At 38.9% G+C, this 22339-nt stretch overlaps 1 protein-coding gene across 1 annotated transcript in view; it reads right to left on the bottom strand.

Moving 5' to 3' along the window:
* Positions 1-15577: 15577 nt before the first annotated feature.
* SLC26A7 (solute carrier family 26 member 7) overlaps positions 15578-22339 on the bottom strand; it is a 74992-nt gene continuing 68230 nt past the window's right edge. Inside the window, exons 15-18 of the mRNA XM_067292292.1 lie at positions 19925-20028; positions 17944-17998; positions 17751-17854; positions 15578-15613 (exon numbers count right to left, since the gene is read on the bottom strand). Coding sequence (XP_067148393.1) covers positions 15578-15613; positions 17751-17854; positions 17944-17998; positions 19925-20028 — 299 coding nt within the window. The remainder of the gene's footprint in view (positions 15614-17750; positions 17855-17943; positions 17999-19924; positions 20029-22339) is intronic.

Raw genomic sequence — 22339 nt, 5'->3', positions numbered from 1 at the left:
CTGGCAATGCAGATTAAGTAACAGTTCCTGCCTCCAGAGATCTATTGATATCATTGATTATGCTGTTGTATAAAGAAGGAAATAATGGAGTCACATTAATTTTGGTTTTGTTGAATACACATCATATTGAAGGGTCAAAGAATGAATGTGTCCAATGAAAACAAATGGAAACATTGAGAAGGAATAATTATTCACAAGCTCAGAATGAAAAAAACTACAAAGGGAGTGTGTATGTGTGTGTGCTGTAAATGATATTACAGACTGGTTACCTTGAAAGTCTAGTGAGTTCAAGATGCAAGTGAAATGTATTCAGACTACCTATTTTGGTATATAAAACAGATTCAGGTGTTTAGAGTGACACCTACACAAAAAATTGATGGTAGCTTACTAGCCAGAGCTGGTGAGACATAGTTACTTATACATTTCAATTATGTGAAGAAGTGTCTACACTGCAAAGTCTACCACTTAACACTGGTGCACAACAATCCGTCACAAACTCGCATGCATATACAGAACTGGCCTGGGATAATGAATTCTCTCTGGGGCAGAGACAAAAGCTGGCAAAGCAGAGGGAAGTCTGCACTGATTCTTTTCCCCTTGCTGTAGTCTCATAGGAGGCAGGCTGGCTGCAGACCACTCTGCAGTGACCATTGCGTTTGTTGAGCAATTACCTTTTTGAGACAAGAGCTCAATCTGGTGAATTTATCACATTCTTGCATTTCTTGCTTTCTAGGAGGTATTAGTTGACACCATAAATAAAATCAAATACATGAGAAAGTCCTCTGCAAGGATTTTAAGGAACAGAAATACTTTCAACAGCGGGACGTTAGTTTAAAGGATTTTAAAGAAACGTCTCCCCCTTCTTTTGGCTTCAGGTCTGTTTTGAAACATAACATGGCTGTTTCACCCTTCTACCCTTCTACTATCACTGTTTTTGTCTGGGACTGTTTTTCATCAGATAGGAGTGTCCTGTAGAACAGGGAATGAAAACATTTTTGCTGTTTCAAAAAAATCCAAAGGTTTCACTGTGGAATGAGAAAGGGTCTGATGACATTTTCTAGCAGCCAGCAAATCATGCTGTCATGCATAGGGAAAAAGCCACTAAAATATCCCTAACTAAAATAACGCAAAATTATGTAGAGCTCAATCCTTGGGAGCCATCTGCCATGTGAAAGCTCCACTGATTTCAAAAGGCGTTCATCGCAGACAGGTTTGCAGGACTGGACGCATAATTTGTCCCTTTTAGAAACTGTAGCTGTGAAAAAGAAGCCTTCATCAAAAACAATCACGTTCGAGTGGCAGAGGCTGCCTGAAAAAAAGTTCATGCATTCAATTGGCCAAAAAGAAACCATAAAAAGGAGTTTGTGTGCTGGCTGAAAATGTGCCACAACTACAGTTATATAAATGGGTTACCCATCAAAGGTCTAATCCTGCCATGTGTATGCATGGAAATCTGCCCACTCTCAGGGAGTTTGTGTTCAGAAAGCGTGCAGATAGGGTCCCTCCTCAGCAATTGCCCTTTTCTGAATTATGCAGGCCAATTAAAACAAAAGTTAAATAATTTCCAACCACACAAAGAAATATTTACTGGAACAATTACATTTCTAAAGGTGCTATTTAAATTAAAAAATATTTAGCAAAAAACCAAGTCTGCTAGAATGTTGGCTCCCTCCATAACTTTGCAATGCATTTATATATACATATATATACTATATATATATATATATATTCCTGTATTGGCTGTCATTTTGTTAAAAAATATCTGTTGGGAATGGTTTAGTGGGTCCTGCCTTGGGACAAAGAGATGATCTAACAACCTCTTAGAGTCTTTCCTGCCAATTCTGTGTTTCCAAAAGCCCAGACCCTGGATCTATAGAAAAAACAGTTTACAGAGGGGCAGAAGGTGATGTGCTTCACAGAATTGCTGCAGGATGAGCTTTGTGGCAACATTAAACACCCATGGAGAGTTACTGTAATAGAAATACTAAATGAAAAATCTTTTAGGGCAGTAGTGAAAGCAAAGCCATATATATATATATATATATATATATATATATATATATAAAATAGACAAAATTCCATTAATTTTCAACTTGAGACAGACAGTATATTTGAATTTACAGACACGCCAAATGGTAATTTTGGCTTCCAGTCTTTGAGATGTGGCTGATCTATTATGGGTGATAACAGCATATGTTACTTTCTGAGTCAGTTTCTGTTATGTCATGAGAACCATCACCAGCAGTAATAGAAGGCATTACATTAGCTAAATTACTGAGTGAGATATTTAACATTTAAAATAGGTGGGCTCCTAAGGTAGATTCAGTACTTCAAATGGATGTCAAATTCAATATTGAATAAATAAATGAACAAAAGCAAATTTCATGTGACAAAACAACATGTTGTGCAGCTTGTTCAGATCTTTTTTCTTTCACTGTGTCAAAACATTGTGTATATTGACAACTTCCTTTAGCTGGTTATGCCTGGGAGAATTAAAGGAGACATTTAGCCTTTGTGGGTCTGTGTCCAAACTTAATGTTCTGGGCAGAAAAGCATCTATGGAGAAGTTGCTGAACAGTGGCAAACAGACAAGGAATGGGAATATCTGAGTACAATTTGATGGAGCAGATGTTGCATCCCAGCGTTCCAGCACTGCCTCAAGGCTTTGTCTGGTGTCAGCCCTTTCCTAAATAGGTTTTCATAATAAATTTAGTTGTTAATTGACACATAAAAACCTATGTAAGGAGCAAACACCAAGAAATTCAATAAAAAATTCTGAGTTTGACTCTCCTCAAAACTTACCTGCTGTTTCCCAGGTGGAACAGCAGCCTATGGTACAGAGACACTTTACTTGTCATAGAATGGAACATTTCTTTTTTTGTGCTGGCACTTGCTAAAGGAAATTGTATTTCTATGGCAAGATCCTAAAAGGCTTTTTGACACCTGCACTGGAGGAGACAGCCACCTCCAAAGCCTGGTAAAAGTTTTGGCTGTTGCCACCTTATCTTGAGGGTGCCCCCGCATTAGGACACTGTCTTGTTAATTTACCTGGTGCCTAGACTTGTGGCTCTGTCTGCTTCAGAGTTATCCCACTGCCGACCAGGCCAGGCAGACAGGCTCTTCCGTTTTACCTTGAAGAAATGTCAGGATGCTCCCCCTCAATCTTTCAGGGTTTCCACCATTTCAACAGCAGAACTAACAAAACATTGTTAGGCAGCTCCTCCAATACAATAGCCTAGTTGTTGCCATATAAGATGAGAAATTCAGAAACAACTTCCTTCTCAGGCTGATAGGATTCAAATTTACCTTTTTACCTTCAGGGAAATACCCTACCCACCAGCAGGTCAGGATACCTTCTACTGAAGCTATACAATGATGAGTTCAAGGCTAACTTAGGCAGCCTGGGAAAGGGAGAGACTTTGTTTTAGCATCTGGGGAAGTCATATGAGCGGGGAATTCCTGGGCTCCAGGCCGTCTTCCCAGGACCATTTTTGTATTTAACATTAAACTACCATTTTGAAGACTCAAACCCAGGAAATTCACCTCTAGATCACCAGCTCATGCCGTCTGTTGCTTTTGCCCTCTGCTGCAATGAATTTTTCACTGTTTTCTCCACAGCAGGATCATTTCCATGAGAGAGAGAGAAACCGTATCCCCTCATAGAAGAGCTGAAGGCACTTTTCTGAGGGAAGAAAAGGACATGTGTGGTTGAATTTCACCAGCCAGAAACAGTAACTGAATCTGGACATCTTGGCTCTCAGAAGATTCTTTCAACCACAAGGATGTTACGTAAAAGTACATAGAAATCCTAGGCCTTTCTCCAGCTGTGTTTTGAAAAGGAAAGAGTGAGCCCTTTTTACTTTTTTAGAAGAAAAATCCTCGGTACCTACCTTCATGAAACACTATTCAGTCGTTGATCCTGAGAGGATGGAAGTGGTTTGCTGCAGCCTGAGGTAAACCGTACCACTGCCCTGAGTCTATCCTACCAGCTATCTCAAGCCTGTGCACTGAGAACATTGTTTTTAGGCTGTTGTGTCCCGGACTGTCTGCTCGGATGCTGTCCCTAGGCACTGAGAGCTCCTCGCTGACTGCACCAGTATCCTGTGTTCCTACGTTCTTTTCCAGGGCCAAAAATTTATTCTACTATATACCTATACCTATAGGTATACCTATATATCTATACCCTTTATGAGCACTAACCCTCACTTTGCAAGCATCACCCTGAAAACCTGTTCGTGCATCTTCTGACAAACCAAGGCACAGAACACTCCCAAAATATGTTCATAAACAGCATAACTTATTTGTAGGAGTGCCAATAGCCAGATCTCAAAATAGGCATCGCAAACACTCTAATTCTGGATTTCCCAAATATTGGCATCCTAAGAAGACATGTGAAAAAAGCAGGTTAAGATGGAAATTCCTAACAAATCTTCACTCTTTTATTAAGCTGCAACATAGCTTTCTTGTATGCTTATTTCCCTCATCCTGTTTTTGGAGTATAGTGTGTAAGTGAGTGTTCATAGCCATGAACTGGCAAGCCTGGCAAATTGACAATGAGAACATAAAGGTGAGGCAGGTTGTGGGCACAGGAGGACCTGCAAATGAGCCTACAACACTCTCTTTCAAGTGCTTTCCTGACTTGCTGCAAGATTCAGTTTCTGGTTTTCCTTTAGAGTAATGAAATCAAACAGGTGAACAGAGATCCAGCCTGAAGGTGACTTCACTTGCAACTGATAGGAAATGTAGACAGGAAATGTAGAGAGAAAACATTTTGGTCCTGGCTCTTAAGATAAGCTCCCAAAGTAACGCTGTCCATGTGCCAAAAAATAACCCCACAAAACAAGGCCACAGCCAAAGCCACATTCCAAGGCTGGCACAATTTGTTAGCAAGCAGTAGCACTGTGGCTATATGATGGGAATAAACTGTGTGGGCAATTGCAAAGGCTGCTGACAAAAACTACTGACTGGAGGACTCCTTGAGAATAGGGAGGTGGAGAGGGAGACAGCAACTGCTGATTAACAAAGACAAGCTGTTGAGCTGGAGGTCAGTGTTAATGAAGCAAACAGGTGCACCAGGAACATCTTTTCCCTCTGCTTTTGCCCCATCCAGTCTGTTCTTGCTTTAACACATGAGCAAATTCTCTCAGTGCCCAGCTGGAGATGAGCCTTACCCGGCACAGCCATGGCCAAGCTTGCCTCCAAGAGGCTGCCTCCAGCACTTCCAGCACAAGGGGAGTTTGGTAGGTTACAATGGGAGCCTCCCACAGATTAACGAGCTGGTAGTTTGTTGAAAAAGCACTTTGCCGATATGGCAGCAGAGGACTAAGTTGATGTCTAAGTGGTCTCAGATGCTCTTTTAGGGCTCTTCTGCAGGAATTCCACATGAGCGAACCACCTTTGAAAAATGATCCTGTCTTGACCCTGTCATGCTATATGCATTATGGAGCAGAAACACACGTATTTCTCAGTGTAAAACCAGTCTCAAGCTTGCCCCCTTCACCTCAGCCTGTTCTCTTCAAAAATGCCCACCCCTCATTCTTGAGAAGCAGAGAAGAAGTGAATTTTGCATGGGGTGAGTCACAGCAGAAGACAGACCACAGTGTAGATTAATCTTTGCTGCAGATCAGGGAAGCTGCAGACCAGAAAAGGGATGACCTAGAAGGAAAGGAGACTTCTATCTATGTCCTGCCTTTTTGTTCCACAGGTCCAACTACAACCATGCAGAGCCACCTGGCTTGCTATGATGGGAGTTTCTGACAAAGACAAGGCTAGATATCAGCTGGCATGTAACTGGGACGGATTTCCAAAGGTCTCACAGGACTGAGTCAATGTTAATTCTTCTCAGCAAACCACTCTGTCAGGTCAAGGCTGGGAGATGGGGGCTATTGCATCATGGCTTCTACATCCCAGGAAATGTTTTATATTTGAGCAACATTCACATAAGACTTTCCAGACCCATGTGTCTGTGTATTTGTTTCTATACTGGCTGACAACCACTGTTTGAAATCAACAGTATCAGGTGCATCAGCCTTTGCTGTTTGTCTGGAGAGAGGAGGGGAGAGTGGGCCAAGTAGGTTGCAACTGCTCCCCTGTACAGGAGTTGGTGACAGCCAGCACACAAAGCAGAAAGACACACTTTAATTGGCCTAAGTCATTCTGGGCTCCCAGGTAAGTAGAATCACTGAATCACTGAGGTTGGAAGGCACCTCTGAAAGTCTTTAGTCCAACTCCCTGCTCTGAGCAAGGTCAACTAAAGCAGGTTGATTGGAGCCATGTCCAATTTGGTTTTGAATATCTCCAAGGATGGAGACTCTAAAACATCTCTGGGAGGCCTGCTCCAGTGTCTGACCACCCTCACAGTAATTTTTTTTCCTTATGTTTAAGTGGAATTTCCTGTATTTCAATTTGTGCCCATTGTCTCTTGTCCTGTCACTGGGTACCACTGAGAAGAGTCTGGCTCCATCTTCTTTACTTCCCCCGATCAGTAAGATCCTGCCTGAGCCTCCTCTTATCCAGGATGAACAGTCCCAGCTCTCTCAGCCTCTCCTCATATGAGGGATGTTCCAGTCCCTTAGTTGTCTTAGTGGCCCTTTGCTGGACTCACTCCAGTAGCTCTATGTCTCTCATACCGGGGAGCCCTGAGCTAGAAACAGTAGTAGTTAGGCAGATTTTGGTGACCTGGCAGTATTCAGGGCTCAGGCCTGAATTAATCTCAGACTATACCTTGGTGAAGAAAACCCAAGCTGGAAGGATGTTGTCTTTCTAAACCAAAGACCAAATAGAAGTCAGAATCAGTAGATGTTCAAACCCACACAGATGTCTCTCTCCTGATATATGCAGCAATAAGGCACTCTGACTACCCTAGTGCATACTTCCTCAGTGCTAACTGGGATAGCAGCAGTCCTCTGGGTGATCACCACACATCTCCTGGAGTACCCTAGTGCAGCTGAGGCCACGCAGGTAGCTGTCGGAGTGGGGGGACGGATCCAGAGTAACGATGAGTCTCAATATGAGTATGGTCGTTCTCCCTTTATTAGAGCTTACACAGAGTATATATAGACAAGCAATAAGCATGCACTAGCAATAGCTGTATGATTGGTTTACAGTCTGTTCACGCGCCTAAAGCGAATACACGATTGGTGCAAAGTTGCTGTTCACGTGGAGGGGCTTGTCAGCCCCCTCCTTTACTTGTTTACCACTACTTGCCTTCCCCTTCTGTAATGGTCTAGGAATGCTCAAGGACAGTTCACATAGCCGTGGGATCCTCCCTTCATCATGAAGGCAGGATTGCTCACTTCTGAGAAAGCATGCCCTCTCTCGCTTAACCATTCTCCCACAGGTAGCCTAGTGTAAGATGTAAAACTACAGCCTAGTTTGACGCTACGCTGCAGGGGGTGCAGGTGATATGGCAGAGCACGGGGTGCTGGGATCACAGCAGAGCGTGGCTCAGCCAAGTCACCTTTTGGCCTAGGTACTGTCAAGAATTGGGTCCTCAAGACAGTGTGGAGAGTATAGGACTCGTACTGTCTGCGCAGGAGCACTCCTGCCCTGACAGCCTTCTTGTGCCATCTCTGAGCATGCCACGGGGACTTGAAGGAGCAGGCGGCCATGGGACGTGGCCGGAGGGAGTGCTGACCGTGCTTCCCAGGTAGACGTGGCCACACTGCCCATCACTGAGGGAGTTTGTCTTCTTTCTGGCCTAAAAGTCAATGCAGTGAAGTAGATGCTGACCACATAACAAACATCCAAATTTAGGATTTTAACACATGAAATGCTATCAATATTTTTCATGGTTAACCACTGATAAGCTCTAACTGACTAGTTATTCTAAAACTATTATTCTAGTTTTGAATTAGTTCTTACAGCTGAAAATATTTCTCTTCCACCTTTATCTTTTTTAGTTATATTTTGTATTCAGTCCTCAGTTTTCTTGGATGCATGCCATGAACTGAACTACCACTACCCCTGCTGGTTTATGATGAAGTATCTGAGTAGCAACATTGATGGAGAGATGACTGAAGTGCTTTGAGCATGGTGTTTGCAATGACTGTCCATAACACGTAGGTGGTAATGCTCAAGATACACCTGTTCCTCCTTATGGACCACCTGTCCTTCTGAAAAGGTAGAGTCTATGAGGTTGAAGAGAGGTAGATGTGAGCTTGCTCATACATGCACTTCATGCTTTTATGGGTGAAACACCTATAAATGCTTAATTTTGTCTGAAAAAGAAATCTTGCTCTAGAAGAAAAATCTCATTGCTATGAAGTAATTTAAATGCTGTTAAAAACTACATTAGGAGGATCAGTGGAAGTGCAGGGGAAATACACTTGTGCAAGGCAGACTATACTTCTGAAGAAAATAAACACACATGCTGGTCAAGGGTCTGCCAATAGCAAACAGTTCACATTTTTATCATGTACTTGTCTTTATTTTTTAATATAAACACAGCAGGTTAGTGATAGCCAGCTGCTTTGACTGGGTGGGCAGTGGGGACAAATTACAAGAGGACCACAGAAGGGGCAGTGCTCCCTGTCTCCTTCCCACGCACCCTGGGAAGGGTCTTCCCACCTCCAACCCCACACACCACCACCCCATGGCCTGCCAGCTCCTTAGCCCTGGTCTCCAGCTACACAGCTGTACAATCACACGTGTGTGTTGCCCACCAGTGCACCCCATCAGCATGTGGGCTGCATGGCCCATCCATACGAAGCAGACTATGTGCTGAGCTTCCCCCTGTCCCGCCTGCTTCTCTGATGGCAGAGAGGCCTCTCCCGGGATGGAGGAAGGAGCAAGGCACACAAAGCCAAGGTTTGCAGAGCGTCACATGTCCTCTCCAGGTCACCATCTTCAGGTCATGGAATTAGGACTTGAAGAGAACAGGCTGTCCGAGAGGCCTGAAGTGGGGGCAACAGTTTGGCCATGCCAGCATTGGGTCTGAGCTGCAAACAGCAGATTAAAACATAGTTTTACTGCTGAAAATAAAGTGGAAATGATCACCAATTGTAGATTGCAAATGTAGTATTCCAAAACCTATTTTAAATTTGGAAACACTCCAAGACCAAAAAAGTGGGGGGGTTTCTTATCAGTTAGGATTGCTTTAATTCTTCCAAAGCACTCCTTCCTTCATGGAGGTATTCTGAAATAAGAATTTGCCTGTAGGAAACAAGCTAAAAGAGAAAAGGAGTGAAGTCCCAGGGATTTAAACACAGTGGCAGACAGAGCAAAGAAAACGAGGAACTATAAAGAAAATGCTGAGTGTTTGGTATTATTAGTTTATACTGGAGTATAACCTAACTATACTGGAGTATAAACTAACAATGCTGGTAATGTGACTACTAAACTGGTTTGTATAGGAAATGTCATAATATTATTTTAAAATTTATTATAAGAGGACTTACTAATAGTGATATAAACACAGGACTTTCACAATGACAGAATGGAAAATCAGCTATAGACACTGCAGCAACTATAATACCACAGCCAAGCAGGATCATCTAGCTGATGTGTGATGTATAGAATTAGATAGTCTTCCTTAAAACTAAAGGGCTAAGAAAACCCTTCTCTCTCTATCACAGAAAGCATGTAGGATGGATACTATTTGCCAAAGACTTCATTCTCAAGGATGAATTAGCAAATACCATCAACTCCTTCCTGCTCCTATTCTGGGGAAAAACAGACTGGGATCTTATCCCCCAATTTACAGGGGGATTTACAGGGCTCTGTCCCAGCACTTCACAGGCTCAAGAGGTCGCATGAGGCGTGTGTGTGTATGAAACTTTGCACTTGTAAGAGAGTGTAAGTCAAGAACAGGGAAGGTAACAGCTAGTGGAAATGTGTGAAGCACTTCACCATGGAGCTGAAAGACTGCTCTTTGGGTAATACTACTTTCCATTTCTGAAAACTATCTCTATCTGTAGACTATCACAGAAGATTTTTTGCTATAATTGCTATAGCTTGTTCGGGTTTCAAATGTTTGAAATAACAGTCAAGTCCCAAGCAATCATGAGTTTGATTTAAAAATCATTCTATAAAATTATAAAACAGTGCTACCAGTTATCACAGAAAATGCAAGTCAGCAACGGAACGAGTCCTGTCCAGTCCTCTGTTCCAAAAATTGTACATTTTTTGTTCCAGTTTGCTGGTTCAACCCCCTCAGAAGCTGGAAGCGGTACAAATCTGAAACCATCTAAGAGATGTTTATGGGTCGTTACATGATGCTCCTGGCACTTCCTCTGAGGACTAACAGAGGGACCTTGTTTCCTGAACCGATGGCCAGCAAGCATTTTTGACTATACCACCCAGGGCTACAAATGACAGGCTATATATACATTTAATATGTGCTGAAGGCTTTGTTTATGTAACGTTTTTTACTCAACAAAGGGAAAAATGTGCAAAAAGTAAATTCACCAACCACTTATAGCTACTATTAACAGCTAAGGGATCAGATTTTCTCTCTCAAATGGAATATAAGACAATCAGTGGGACATACTTTGTAGGATTTAAGTGAAAGTACAAAGTGCAGCTTATTTCAGCATTGTGGAGTTTTTAAGAGCTGCAGCATTCCTAAGGTTTGGCTGCATTTTTAAACTGCAACAAGGTGACAATTAAAGTACAATGGGGATAAAAAGTGCTTAGAATCACCAAGTCAGTCAGAGCACCAATACAGACTTTTATGACAACCTGCACAGCACAATGATCCATTTCCCCAGTTCTTCTCAGTTCTTAATCACCTGAATGTATCCAGCATAAAAGGGATTTTTATGATTAGAAAGCACACTAGAAAAAAAACAACAACAGCCATTTCTCTGCTTCTGCGTGTCATGCTGTCCAGAAACGCTACAGAGCATGAGAATTCCCATTACGGAATGAGTTGCTCCCTATGCTACCTTTCAAGTCCTTGGTGAGAGCTGATCTTGGACTCCTACTCTCCAATTCTGGGAATGAAAAGAAAAAAGTTACTCAGCCATCTAATTCCAAAGCAGTTTCCTTACCATTTGGTGAGTGTAATTGTGAAGTATAGCTCTAGAAAATAACCTTCATCATTAAGAATTTCATTAAGAATGTTTAGCTCTGTAGCAACTACCAATTTATGGCCTGCAAGTCATTTAGACTTTTGCAGACCAGTGTAAAATAAAAAATGTAGAGGTTGCATTAATTTTTTTAGCAGTAAGTGCTTTAATAATTTACCAGCCTTGAAAAATTAGGCTATTATTTTCAAGGCCAAATTTTAAAGGGATCTCAATCTATTTTCCATTTATACCATCACAGTTATTGGGGCTTGGGGGGCTGGATTACCCATATTTTTCCCTCTACTGGGGTAAGCCACAGACTTTGTATAACCAATACCACAAACTGGATATGAAGTGCATCATCTGTAGATGCAAATGACAGAATTAAAAAAGACATATTAAAATGACCGTACATGCATAGAAGTAACATTGTGAAACCTTGGCAAGAGATTTCTGCATCTCTTACAGAGGTTTGTCAGATATCATTATCCCCTAAAAACCTGTGAGGAAGCAGGTTCTGAATACAGTACAGTTATTCTGTCTCATTATTAAGATTTAATACATTTTGAGGTTGGAGAAGGCAATGTACATCATTACAGACTGGTTAGTACAAAATGTAAAAAAACCTGTTAAGTATTGAAATAACAAGGACATTTTCCTCCATCCACTTGTAAATTATCTCCTATTCCAGTTTATTTCCATATGAATTTATTGTTGCACGTGCTAATACACAGAATTGAAATAAAGGGAAAAAAACAATTAAATGCATTGTAAAACAAATGGAAATGTACACGTTATGTGATCTTTACCAAGAATCCATCTTAATGGTGAAAGCACCATTTAGCATCCACTCTGGAATTGCACACGTTCATTTATTTATAAGAGACTACTTTCTGTAGACAAAGAAAGTATCTCCCAAAAATAGGACTGCCATATTTTCAAGGCATACTGTATGTTTTATTTTGGTAACTAGTAAATGTCAAACAATATTCATACACAGTATTGACACATTAATGTTTTCATTCAACAGTTAAGATACCTTTCCTTGTTACATTATATATTTATGGCATACAGAGCTGACAAATAAATTATGTCAAGGCAGCTAAACTCAGACCTTGTGACACTTGAATCACAGAATCAGGGCAAATAACCTTCAAAATGAAAGACATATGATGAGAATTAGGAACATTTAATTTGCATAAATATAATGTTAACAGTCTTTCTCTTATTACATATTTTATGACTAATTTATAATTGTCACTATGTTCATTTCTTAACAGCAGTTTGCACTCTATTTTTTTCATCTTTGCTTGCTTTGTTTTGGAACATGTGAAACAAATTCTGTAAGAAGCATATGATGAGATCCCCATTTTAGCATACTCTGATTAGTGTATCTTAAAATTTGCAGAAAAATCTTCATTCACATAATAAGTGAATCTTAATATTTAGGATTATCTCCTAAAAATTCCTAAAAATGTCAAACAAATAGCTCTCAAAATATTGGCCATCTCTTGAAAACAATCATTTCTTAATGTTTTCCTATGAAGTGCAGATATACCAAAATGTACAATATTGAAGCATGCATTTTCATCAGGTACATGATTCATATGCTTTGGATTTAGGAATGCAGACTCTGAGCATCTAAGTGTACATATGTAGGAACCAAAATGAATGGTTTCTTTTACAGAATTGCTTAATACCTAGAATCCCTATTGACTTCATTAGTTAAAATCTTTCAGAATGGTTTGTTAATAACTGAGACACTTACTTGAGCCTTTACTGTGAAGCACGGAGTATTTCTCACACTTAAAAAGTCAATAGAAACTGGGAGAGCTCAGCACTTTGCAGGACTGTGTCCTTATTGCTGGCACAATCTTATGTATCCAAAGACATCTAATGAAAATGTACATTATTCTGAAAAGTGCCTTAGGGATATTCAGGTAAATAAGTCTGTAAGGTACAAAGATGAATATCTGCCTAAGAGGACACAATAACTAAACCCCTTTACTCTTAATGTCTCGAATTCCCTCTGCATGGGTAGGGGAACGGGAGCCTGTCCCACTGCAAGGAGGGAGTTCAGTAGCACACAGACTTCGTGCAGTGTCTTTGCTGCAGGTGAAGTTTGGCTTACTTTGCCCTTCTGAATCAGAGGAATAATTTGGGAGAAGCTAATTGGAGATTTTACGACAAGCTCCTATATAATTGCATTCTAATACTTCCTGATGAGCCAGAGGGAAGCCAATAGACAGTCTACACAAAGCAGCATGGATACACTGGTTGGAATTGATACTACGCTCCATGACTTAGTCTAAAAGGCTTAGGATGTTTCCTTAAATCTTCATGAAGAATCAGGCTGTTGCGGTTTTTCAGTTTACTGCATAAGTGAAGCAAACACATTATCATGAGAGATTTGCAATGAGCAACTCAGAAAAGATGCTCAACACTTCACAGCCGCAACCAGAGCAATCAGTGATTTCCCGGTGGTCAGTCACTGGCGTTTGAAATCTGATGGCCTGTCATCCTGGTCACTTGAAGACAGGCAACATGCTGTTATCAGTTTTTGTAATCTTCAATAACTCAGAAGGGTGGTGGTGGAAAAAATGGAAACTGAACCACTACTGAAGTAATTTGCCTTCTTAGGTCAACAGTAAAAAAGAAATGACCCTCCCTCATCCACTAATCACTTCTGTAAAACAGTGTTGGTCTGACAAAGCTTAAACTCAGTATTTTGTACTAAGTAGTAGTATAGGTGTTTCAAAAACAACTGGGAGGCAGCTATCTTCATATGTTCCTTGAACTTTCTGCTCTACTAAGAAATAAGTATCATATCTACAGTGGGGCCACTTGCCAGAAAAAAAAGCTAATTAACAATTCGTATTCTCAGAAGTAAAAGGAAATTCAGGCTAATAATATAAAGTAAAATACATTACAGGAATATTACAAGTATCCCAAAGCTCAGTGTTGGAATGTTTAAAAATTCAGAGTTACAATTAAATGTTTTAAGGTAAAAGAAATGCATTTTATCCTTGATTCTGCCCTGAGCAACAACCAAGCAATAATGGCAGCATTAAAACATTTCATATGTGTAGTCTTACCTCAATGAAACACATTTTAAAGCAACACTGTGCCACAAGAAGGTCTTTGACATAATGGGAAATAAATGTCCATCTCAAAACAGCCATTTACCTGTGGAGAATTTATTCCTATTGAAATTAGTGGAAAATGGAAAATAATTTTGATTAGCACTGACAAATTTTTAATTTGATGCAGAGGTGCAGGGGATTTCAATAAGCACTAACATTACACAGACTCTTAAAAGCATTTGTGTTGTTCCAGTAACAAGATCATTCAGAACAAAAACAAAGGTCTTGTAGTGGATGTTATGTTTAAGACCTTATTTTTAAAATTTTCTTTAATCAACTTATCTGTAAACTCTTAGAAAGTACATTTAGCCATCAAAGAGTAAATGGTGAACTTAGTAGAGAAGATACCTTTTATTCACTTATTCGGTGTGTATTTTAGTAGAGATCTCCATTCAGCTGTGACATACAATTGATGCTCTACAATTAAAGTACAATGTAAATAGTTTCTATAGTGTTAATAAATTACTAAGACTATTTGAGGCAATTATTAACCAAATATCATAGCCTGTGCCTGAGTCCAAGAATGTAATGAGTCATTTGCAACCAGCTATAGCATCTGACGTGTGTATGTATAACAATGTACGGTACTGTTTTCTCCTGTGTATGATATTAATATGATAACATAATCTAATATTGTTGATAGCAATCCATAATTACAAGGCAAATTCTCGAACTTGAATTCTTCCACTGCATTTGTGTGCTCTCACACGGTACTGTGCATGGAAATTTGAGCTGAAATGTGGCATGTACCTTGGGTCATTCCACTGTCATCTCACAGCTGCCACAGCTGAAGATTTCAGTACCAACCATATCACAGCTCACACTAAAAGTATAGACTATGCTAGAAACAGCTAAAGGTTTTGGAAAAACATTGCGAGTTTTTCCTCTTCTATCTCAGCTAAAGAATACCTGTGGCTTTGAAAATGTAGCAAACCATAATAAGAATAAAAAGATAGGTAAAAATATTAGAAACAGAGTATGCATCGGTATATTGCTTTCTGCATATACCGAGTCCATTATAATGCACTGTTTTCCAGGATTTATAATGTCTTATTATTCCATGCACAAAACTATAGATGCATATTACAACTAATGTTACAATAGAAGAGATTCAAAAGAATATACCTCACTCATAAACATGGTCAATACCACATATCTGGTTTGTAATAATTTGTGTTTAAACATGTATAAAAATATTATATAAAACCAATTATATGAAAAATTATATGAATATTCTCTGAGTGATAATATCTGAAAATTTTTTTTCTGAACTGCAGATCTGTCATTACTGAGTGTAGTAAATATATATGGTATACAAAATATCATCTGCAAGATCTCCTGGAGAAAAAAGAAACCAAATAAAAACTGTGGTGTAGTTCACTCCAAATATGAGCAGATCAAAAAGCCACATGCAATGAGTCGACATCACACTTCACTTTGTTCACTGAATTTGCTGTAATTCTAAAGAGAGAGAAACAGAAAAAGATTATTATAGTATTTTCCTATAACATCAGTCAAAAATAGCAGATGAAGCAGTATTAATTTAAAAATGTCACCATCATAAAGGCTAGTAAATAAAAAGTTATTTATGATAAGGATGAACTGCATAAAGCAACAGATGAGTCTCTTATCAACATAAAAACAAGGATAATGTGATATTTTCCTTGGAAGTTTTAGATAAGAGCACTTTTGTATATCCAAATGACAGTTAGAGATGACATGTAACCAAGTTCTCCTGCCTCTACCTTTCTGCCAATGAAAGACTATTTCCTGCAGTGGAATCTGAAATGTAAATTGGAACAAATCACTTTCCATATATCTCCACTTCCTTCCATTCAATTATTTTCTATCCTATCCTTACCCTGTTTTCCTCATATGAGCACTCAAAATTCCTGCTGACCTCAGCATCATTAAAAGGCCTACAAATAGACACAGAACAGTGTTGGCTACAGCGTGATGTTGCTGTTGTGGTCACCCGGCCTTTTTATTCCTGTCCATCATCTCTTATCCTCAGGTATTAACAGCAAGGAACACATCAAGAAACCAATCCAAATACTTTGAAGGCTCAAAAGAGAGGTCAGCAACATATATATATATATACTGTTCGTAATTACATTCATAATTTGAGACTGCATGCAAGCCATTTGGGTGTAAGCCACTGTTCACAGTTTTGATTTGCTTAGCAGCTCTGGTAGAAACGTGGTATCAGCTCCTGGAAAAGTGGATGCCTGACTTCTAGTTTTAACTCCCTCTGTGGCTTGGGACATTTCAGCTGGTCTTTCCATGCCCCAGTTCCATAAAATGGGAATACTACTACTTAACCATATCAGAAGAATGTTAGGAAGTTAATTAGTGTCTATAAAGAATGCAGAAATTTTATAACACAGTAATCATCCTAATTGATCTAATCAGACCCAGACAAAATATAGAATAGTCAGCCCCGTTATTTTTGCCCTGCAGTTACCATTTCAGTAAGGGTTTTGTTGCAGGACAAGAAAGCGAAGATTGTTGAAATGCACTGAAGAGAACATATTTTTCTTGGTCTGCAGTCTACTAGACCAACAGTGCCAGTTCATCTTATGTGGATAAATCAATGGAAAGTGATTTTGTCCTTGGGCAACTGTAATCTAATTAGTGAAAGGTACCAGATCACAGCAATGGAGGTGGGGGGGGACACATAGCCATGATTAGTTTAATTTCTCTTGGAGAAGGCTCTGAGCTGAGCCCTAGCCATGTCTGGAATCATAAATAAAACCATGCGAAAGCACACTCCTTACAACGCACGCTCAATTACGGTGGGATTACAATGGAAAAGGCTCACACTGTTTATAAGGAAAGCCCAGGTTTATAGCCTTTTAAGAAGGAATGCAAGAACTATTATTGAGCAAATAAATGCATGTTCAAGCCTCCAGCCTCAATTTCTGAGCCAATCCTTTTTCTTGTAGCTCTCTCTTCCACCCCATCCAGTTCCTCTCTCCTCTTTCTATGAGTAAGCCAACACAGCACACTACAGTGCAGGACAGACATGCTTACTAGCTGTAAACAAATCTGCTAAGTATCTAGAAGTATTTCTACTCAGAAATCAGAGCAGCACAGTGCCCTGTTTGAATTTGTCTTGTTTCTCAGTTACTTTGCCCTTGTGTATCTCAGGATCATATTGTACCATTAACACGCCCCAGCTGGAAGTGTGCGGCTTGCCGTGCACGTTGCTGTGGGATGTAGCTTTAAGCAACCTAGACTGAGGAATGGAGGAATTTAGTTTCAGTAGTGCAGAATGAGGGGCAAGCTAATGTACCTTTCCAAGAGACTACATTAGGTATTTTTAGATGACATCACATTTTCCAGTGGAGAAAGCATCCAGATTAATGCTCCAGAACATAGTGCCTCTGGATCTGGCGCAGAAGACCTAGAAGTCTAAAGGAAAGGGAGAAGATGATGGGAAGACAGTTCAAGCTGGAAAACTTTAATAACTGAAGTCCAGAGGCTGGGAACTTGTTACAGACACAGATAAAAGATTTATGCACAAAAGGTTCACCGGATAAGTAAGATTTCCCAAGAAGCCTTCCTGACTTCACCTCCCCCCTGCTGTAAGTCTCACCCTGTTAATTTGAATGGCACCAATTGCAGAAGAAATAGATTCAAAGAAGACAGGATTTTCAGATTCAAGGTTTCCACCGTACTGCATAGCTTTTATCAAGGAAGCTGTAACAAAACAAACAGATGAGCACTGATAAGGCAGTGAGGATATCTAAACCATCATGTTAAAAATTTTGCTGTAAGCTGATACTTGCCTTTGCAGTGTGCTAGCAACACATCAATGTGTCTGTTTTTACAATCCATGTAAACCTAAATGTGTGAAAACAAGAAATTCAAAAAAACTGTTTAAAATGCCAACAGAGAATAAAATACACAAAAGAACATTCAAAGCAAGCAAAGAGCATGAAGTACTGCTATTCAAGCTATACTGACAGTAGCCACCAGAGAGAGCCATGCTATAATATAAACATCGCAAAGCCCACACTAAACAGAGAAGGGTCATTTCCTCCCCCTTCCTCAAAGTACTCTACAGCCTTACTTATAATAAACTGAATTAAGTCTGAATTTGATTAATAGCTTTTGATTGTTTATTCTATTTTTTTCAATATATTTTACTAGTATGCCTTTTCCTACAAGTTTCCCCAACTTGTCTCCATATTCTTACATACCAGGCCACAAAGGTAGGAATAGGACCTAACAGACTTTGAGACTTCCGTCAGTCTATCAGGAAAGTGCCATAATCAATGTGCTACATTCTGCAGCAAGTTGTTCTCTCTTCCTTCTCAGAATATGTTCAACTTCACAGAGACTAAATATTCAATAAGCTAGAAAGTGAATGAAAAAAGGTGAAAATAACTCTAGAACCAGAGCAGGGCTCTTTCCTGAAAGATGAGGAATCCTGTTTACAGTCTCTGCTTCAAAAAATACTTAAATAATCCATATAAAGTGGAACAATTCTAAGAGGAGAAATTAAACCAGAACCACATCAGAATACCCTATTTTATGAAAAGAACCAAAAGCCTGACTGACTCTAAAGATCCATCTTACCAGTATCTTGTCTCCAGCAGTAGCAGTGATATTTAGGGAAGGAGTGTAACAAATAGGATGTTTTGTGTATTCCTCCCTTGGGTGTTTCAGTTTCTGACCAGTCATTCAGTCAAAGTCTATGCGTTTCATGCAACCTATGCATTTCATACCCAAAGATGGACTTACAAACCACAAATTTGTCTAACACCTTTTGACATCACTTGTAATTCTGAGGTCTCTAAGATGTTTTGGAAATTCATTTAAAAAATGTTTTTGTTTGTTTTTTAATTAATGCTTTTCCTACTAATTTTATTGAATGCGCTTTATTTTTTGTGAGAAATAATAAAGAGTAACTCCCACTCAATTTCTTTTCTTTTTCAAGCTTTCATTTTGACTATCTTCCCACCTATATGTGTAGTTTCAATTTAACACTTTTTTTTTTTTAATTTAGCACTTACTTAGCTGCTTAATCGCTTCAGTAGACTGAGAAAACGGTTAGGATAAGAAAAGGGCTGGGCTGAGACCCCAGTTCAAATCAAGTCTTCTACCTTATTCAGAGAGATGATATGAACCAAATCTTGCATACCCAGTCTATACCCACTAAAAATCTTCTATATAATGCCAAGCCCAATGGCAAAGTAAGAGAGAGCTTTTGAACACAGCTTTTCATCTGCTATATAGAACTGATCATTATGTGGTTACTGACTTTGGTCTTCTGGGAGCATATTGGAGCTCCTGCTATGAATGAGGAACCCAGTCTGTATACCCACAGAGTAAAACACAAGGATCATTAAGACCTCTAGACTAGTGGAAGGCAGGACATACACATAAAATCACAGAAATAAAAGCTGAAATTCTGAGAGGTAAATCCACACAGAGCTCCACTGCAACTGGCATAACTGAACTAGGTTTGAATATGACCTAAATCAGATTTAAAGTAATAAAAAAAGGAATGTTTTCAGAAATTCATCTCCAGTAAATATGGATATTTACATCTGCACTGACTGTCCTTCCAAAATCTTTAGAATTTTTTTTTTATAATTTTATATATAAACACAGGGCAATTCCATATCAGATCTGTGCTCCTCTTTTTCACGAGCGATCATGTCAAGCCACTGATGTGACTGAGACGACTAGTAGCTAACTCCAATAACTGGTATGTTTAATTATGTATTTTTATATACAGAATGTATCTGATGTCATAAATACCTGAAGCAACACTGAGACTCCAGTATAGTCAAAGAAATTCAGTCCACTGCAGTCTAGTATCAAAGCATGTCGCTCCCCGTGGCATGGCTGCAACAAGGACTCACCTAATGTATTTGATATAGGAACCGAGTTTCAATTAAAAGGAAGAATGCTCAGGAAACATGCACTTGAAATTAATAATATTTTACCAAAATAAACTAAAATTATCACAATACAAAATTTTCTATTGTGTATCAGTCAAGAAAATGGCTCATTTTAGAAATATGAATGAAGAATACTTAGAGAAATGGGATGAAGTGATGACGGGGAGAACACACTCTTAGTGAGATGTTTCAGACAGGAATATTCTCTCAAGTAAAAAAGAAGTACTTCTCCGTACTTGAATTTCTAAATTAGTCTGGATAACATCTTGGCTATTTTTGGAAACTTTCCATGGGATACACAGAGGACATATCCCTCTTTCAGGTTCTGATACATCATTAATTTCTGCAATACCTAAATGCCTTCCTCTGGTGTAACACAACTAATATCCTAATATAAAATATCCTAATATAAAAAAATATATAAAGTGGTGTGCTTTATTTTGCAAGTTTTTTACTGTATTCTTTTCTGTTTAGTTAATGTTTTTGTAATATATATGCTACCATGTATTGATCCTAGAGAAAAAAAGATGTTGTTAAGATTTGTGATGGTCTTGAATTCACTCTCCAAACTCAAACCAGCTTGTGCTTAAGCAAAGCGCATACTGCACTAAATGTGTCCCAAAGTAGGACATAAATAAATGATTCCTTTCATAAAGGGAAAACTTGGAAAGAATGCATACTTATTTACATTGCTCTGTGGATAAATATTAGCTTTAATGTTAGTTATCATAAAATACAAAACACTTAAAAGAAAGATGAAGGAAAAGAGGTTTGAATGTAAAGATAGGTTAAGCTAAATGGTTTTGAGAGAGCAGAGGAAAAAAGATTTTAAAATCTTCAGGCGACTTAGAATTTCCCCACAGTGTAGATTTATAATGTCATTAATTTCTTCTTGAAAGTAGTTTGAGAGCCAGAGCCTTTTGGCTTGCACCTCCAAAGACTAATTGTCTTTGTAGTGTCCAGTGTACATTAATAAATACATTGCAAACAAAAGTAAAGAATTGCAAAGGAAATCTCATGCCCGCCATTAATGCTATAGATCTTCTAGGCTGTTCACTGCAATTTTTTCTACACACCTCCTGTGTCTCTGAAACAAAAGAACTTAGTCTTTCTCCATATTACTTACTCATCCCCAAATACATACACATTTATATTTACAGGTTCCAACAAGTTTTACCTTCAAAAATGTCCTGTGATATGTTTTTTTTTGTGGTCATTATGTTGCCTAAATAAAATTTAATTTTTGACCATTCAAGAATAGAGTTTAAATAAAAGTAAATTGTATGTACTTTGCTCTTAAACCTCTGTGCAACAGAAGCAAAATACAAATAGAAAAATAGAAAAGGAATGAAAGCCAATAATCATTGCTTCAGATTAGAAATGTCACCTTCAAGGACACAAATTGAGATTACCTTACACCTGAAATGTATTTAGCTGACGTGTTACACCAGCATACTATGAAAGATTATTATTATTTATTATTATTATTATTATTACTACTGCTACTATACTGTAACATCTATTCCCTAGCAAACATATTGAAGGTAAAAACACACAAACACCTCCCCCCCCCATACATGCACAATTTGCTGTGTCTTCCAAGGGCAACTACTGTAAAGTTAAGGATTACGTCTATCTGCTCCCCTCCTTTCTAAAACTTTAAGCCCCATAGTTTGTTTTTCTTTTCTAAGGATTTTTGTTTTTTCTCTCCAATTTTATTTTGAAACTCTACGGACTGGTTAGCAGAAAGAATAACTGAGCATTTAAGTCCTCTAGACAGGACTTAGCAATCAGAGAAGAGGTCTTGTGCTGTCTGTCACTTCTATAACATGAGAAACCAGTTCATCCCAATAAGACTGAAATGCATACTGATAAGACCTTCCAAAAATCTCCTTGCAAATACAATACTGTACACTCTTTCAGTATTTTACAGTACAGTGTTGTATAGTCTTTGATAGATATTATCATTTTGCTGTTATGTGTTACAGTAAAGCACTCTGCCACCCCCAAATAAAGTAGGCACTGTAATGTCATAAAAATGCCATAAGTCTAGTCATAAGTGTAAACATTCAGACCATAGCCCCAGATCAAATTCTCCACTGCGGCCTTAATGCTTGTAAGTGTTTTAAACACACAGAATATTTGAATACCATCCATGATGAGGCCATCTGTATAAAGTATCTTTTGCAAAAGGTTGCTGCGGCTATCCCACGGGAACATACGTGCTCCGTTCTGATTTGTGTGTTATAAAATGTGGTAAGAGATGGAATTA

Source organism: Apteryx mantelli, chromosome 2 (assembly GCF_036417845.1).
Source record: "Apteryx mantelli isolate bAptMan1 chromosome 2, bAptMan1.hap1, whole genome shotgun sequence".
Classification (NCBI taxonomy): Eukaryota; Metazoa; Chordata; class Aves; order Apterygiformes; family Apterygidae; genus Apteryx; species Apteryx mantelli.
This window is presented reverse-complemented; position numbering and strand designations above follow the sequence as displayed.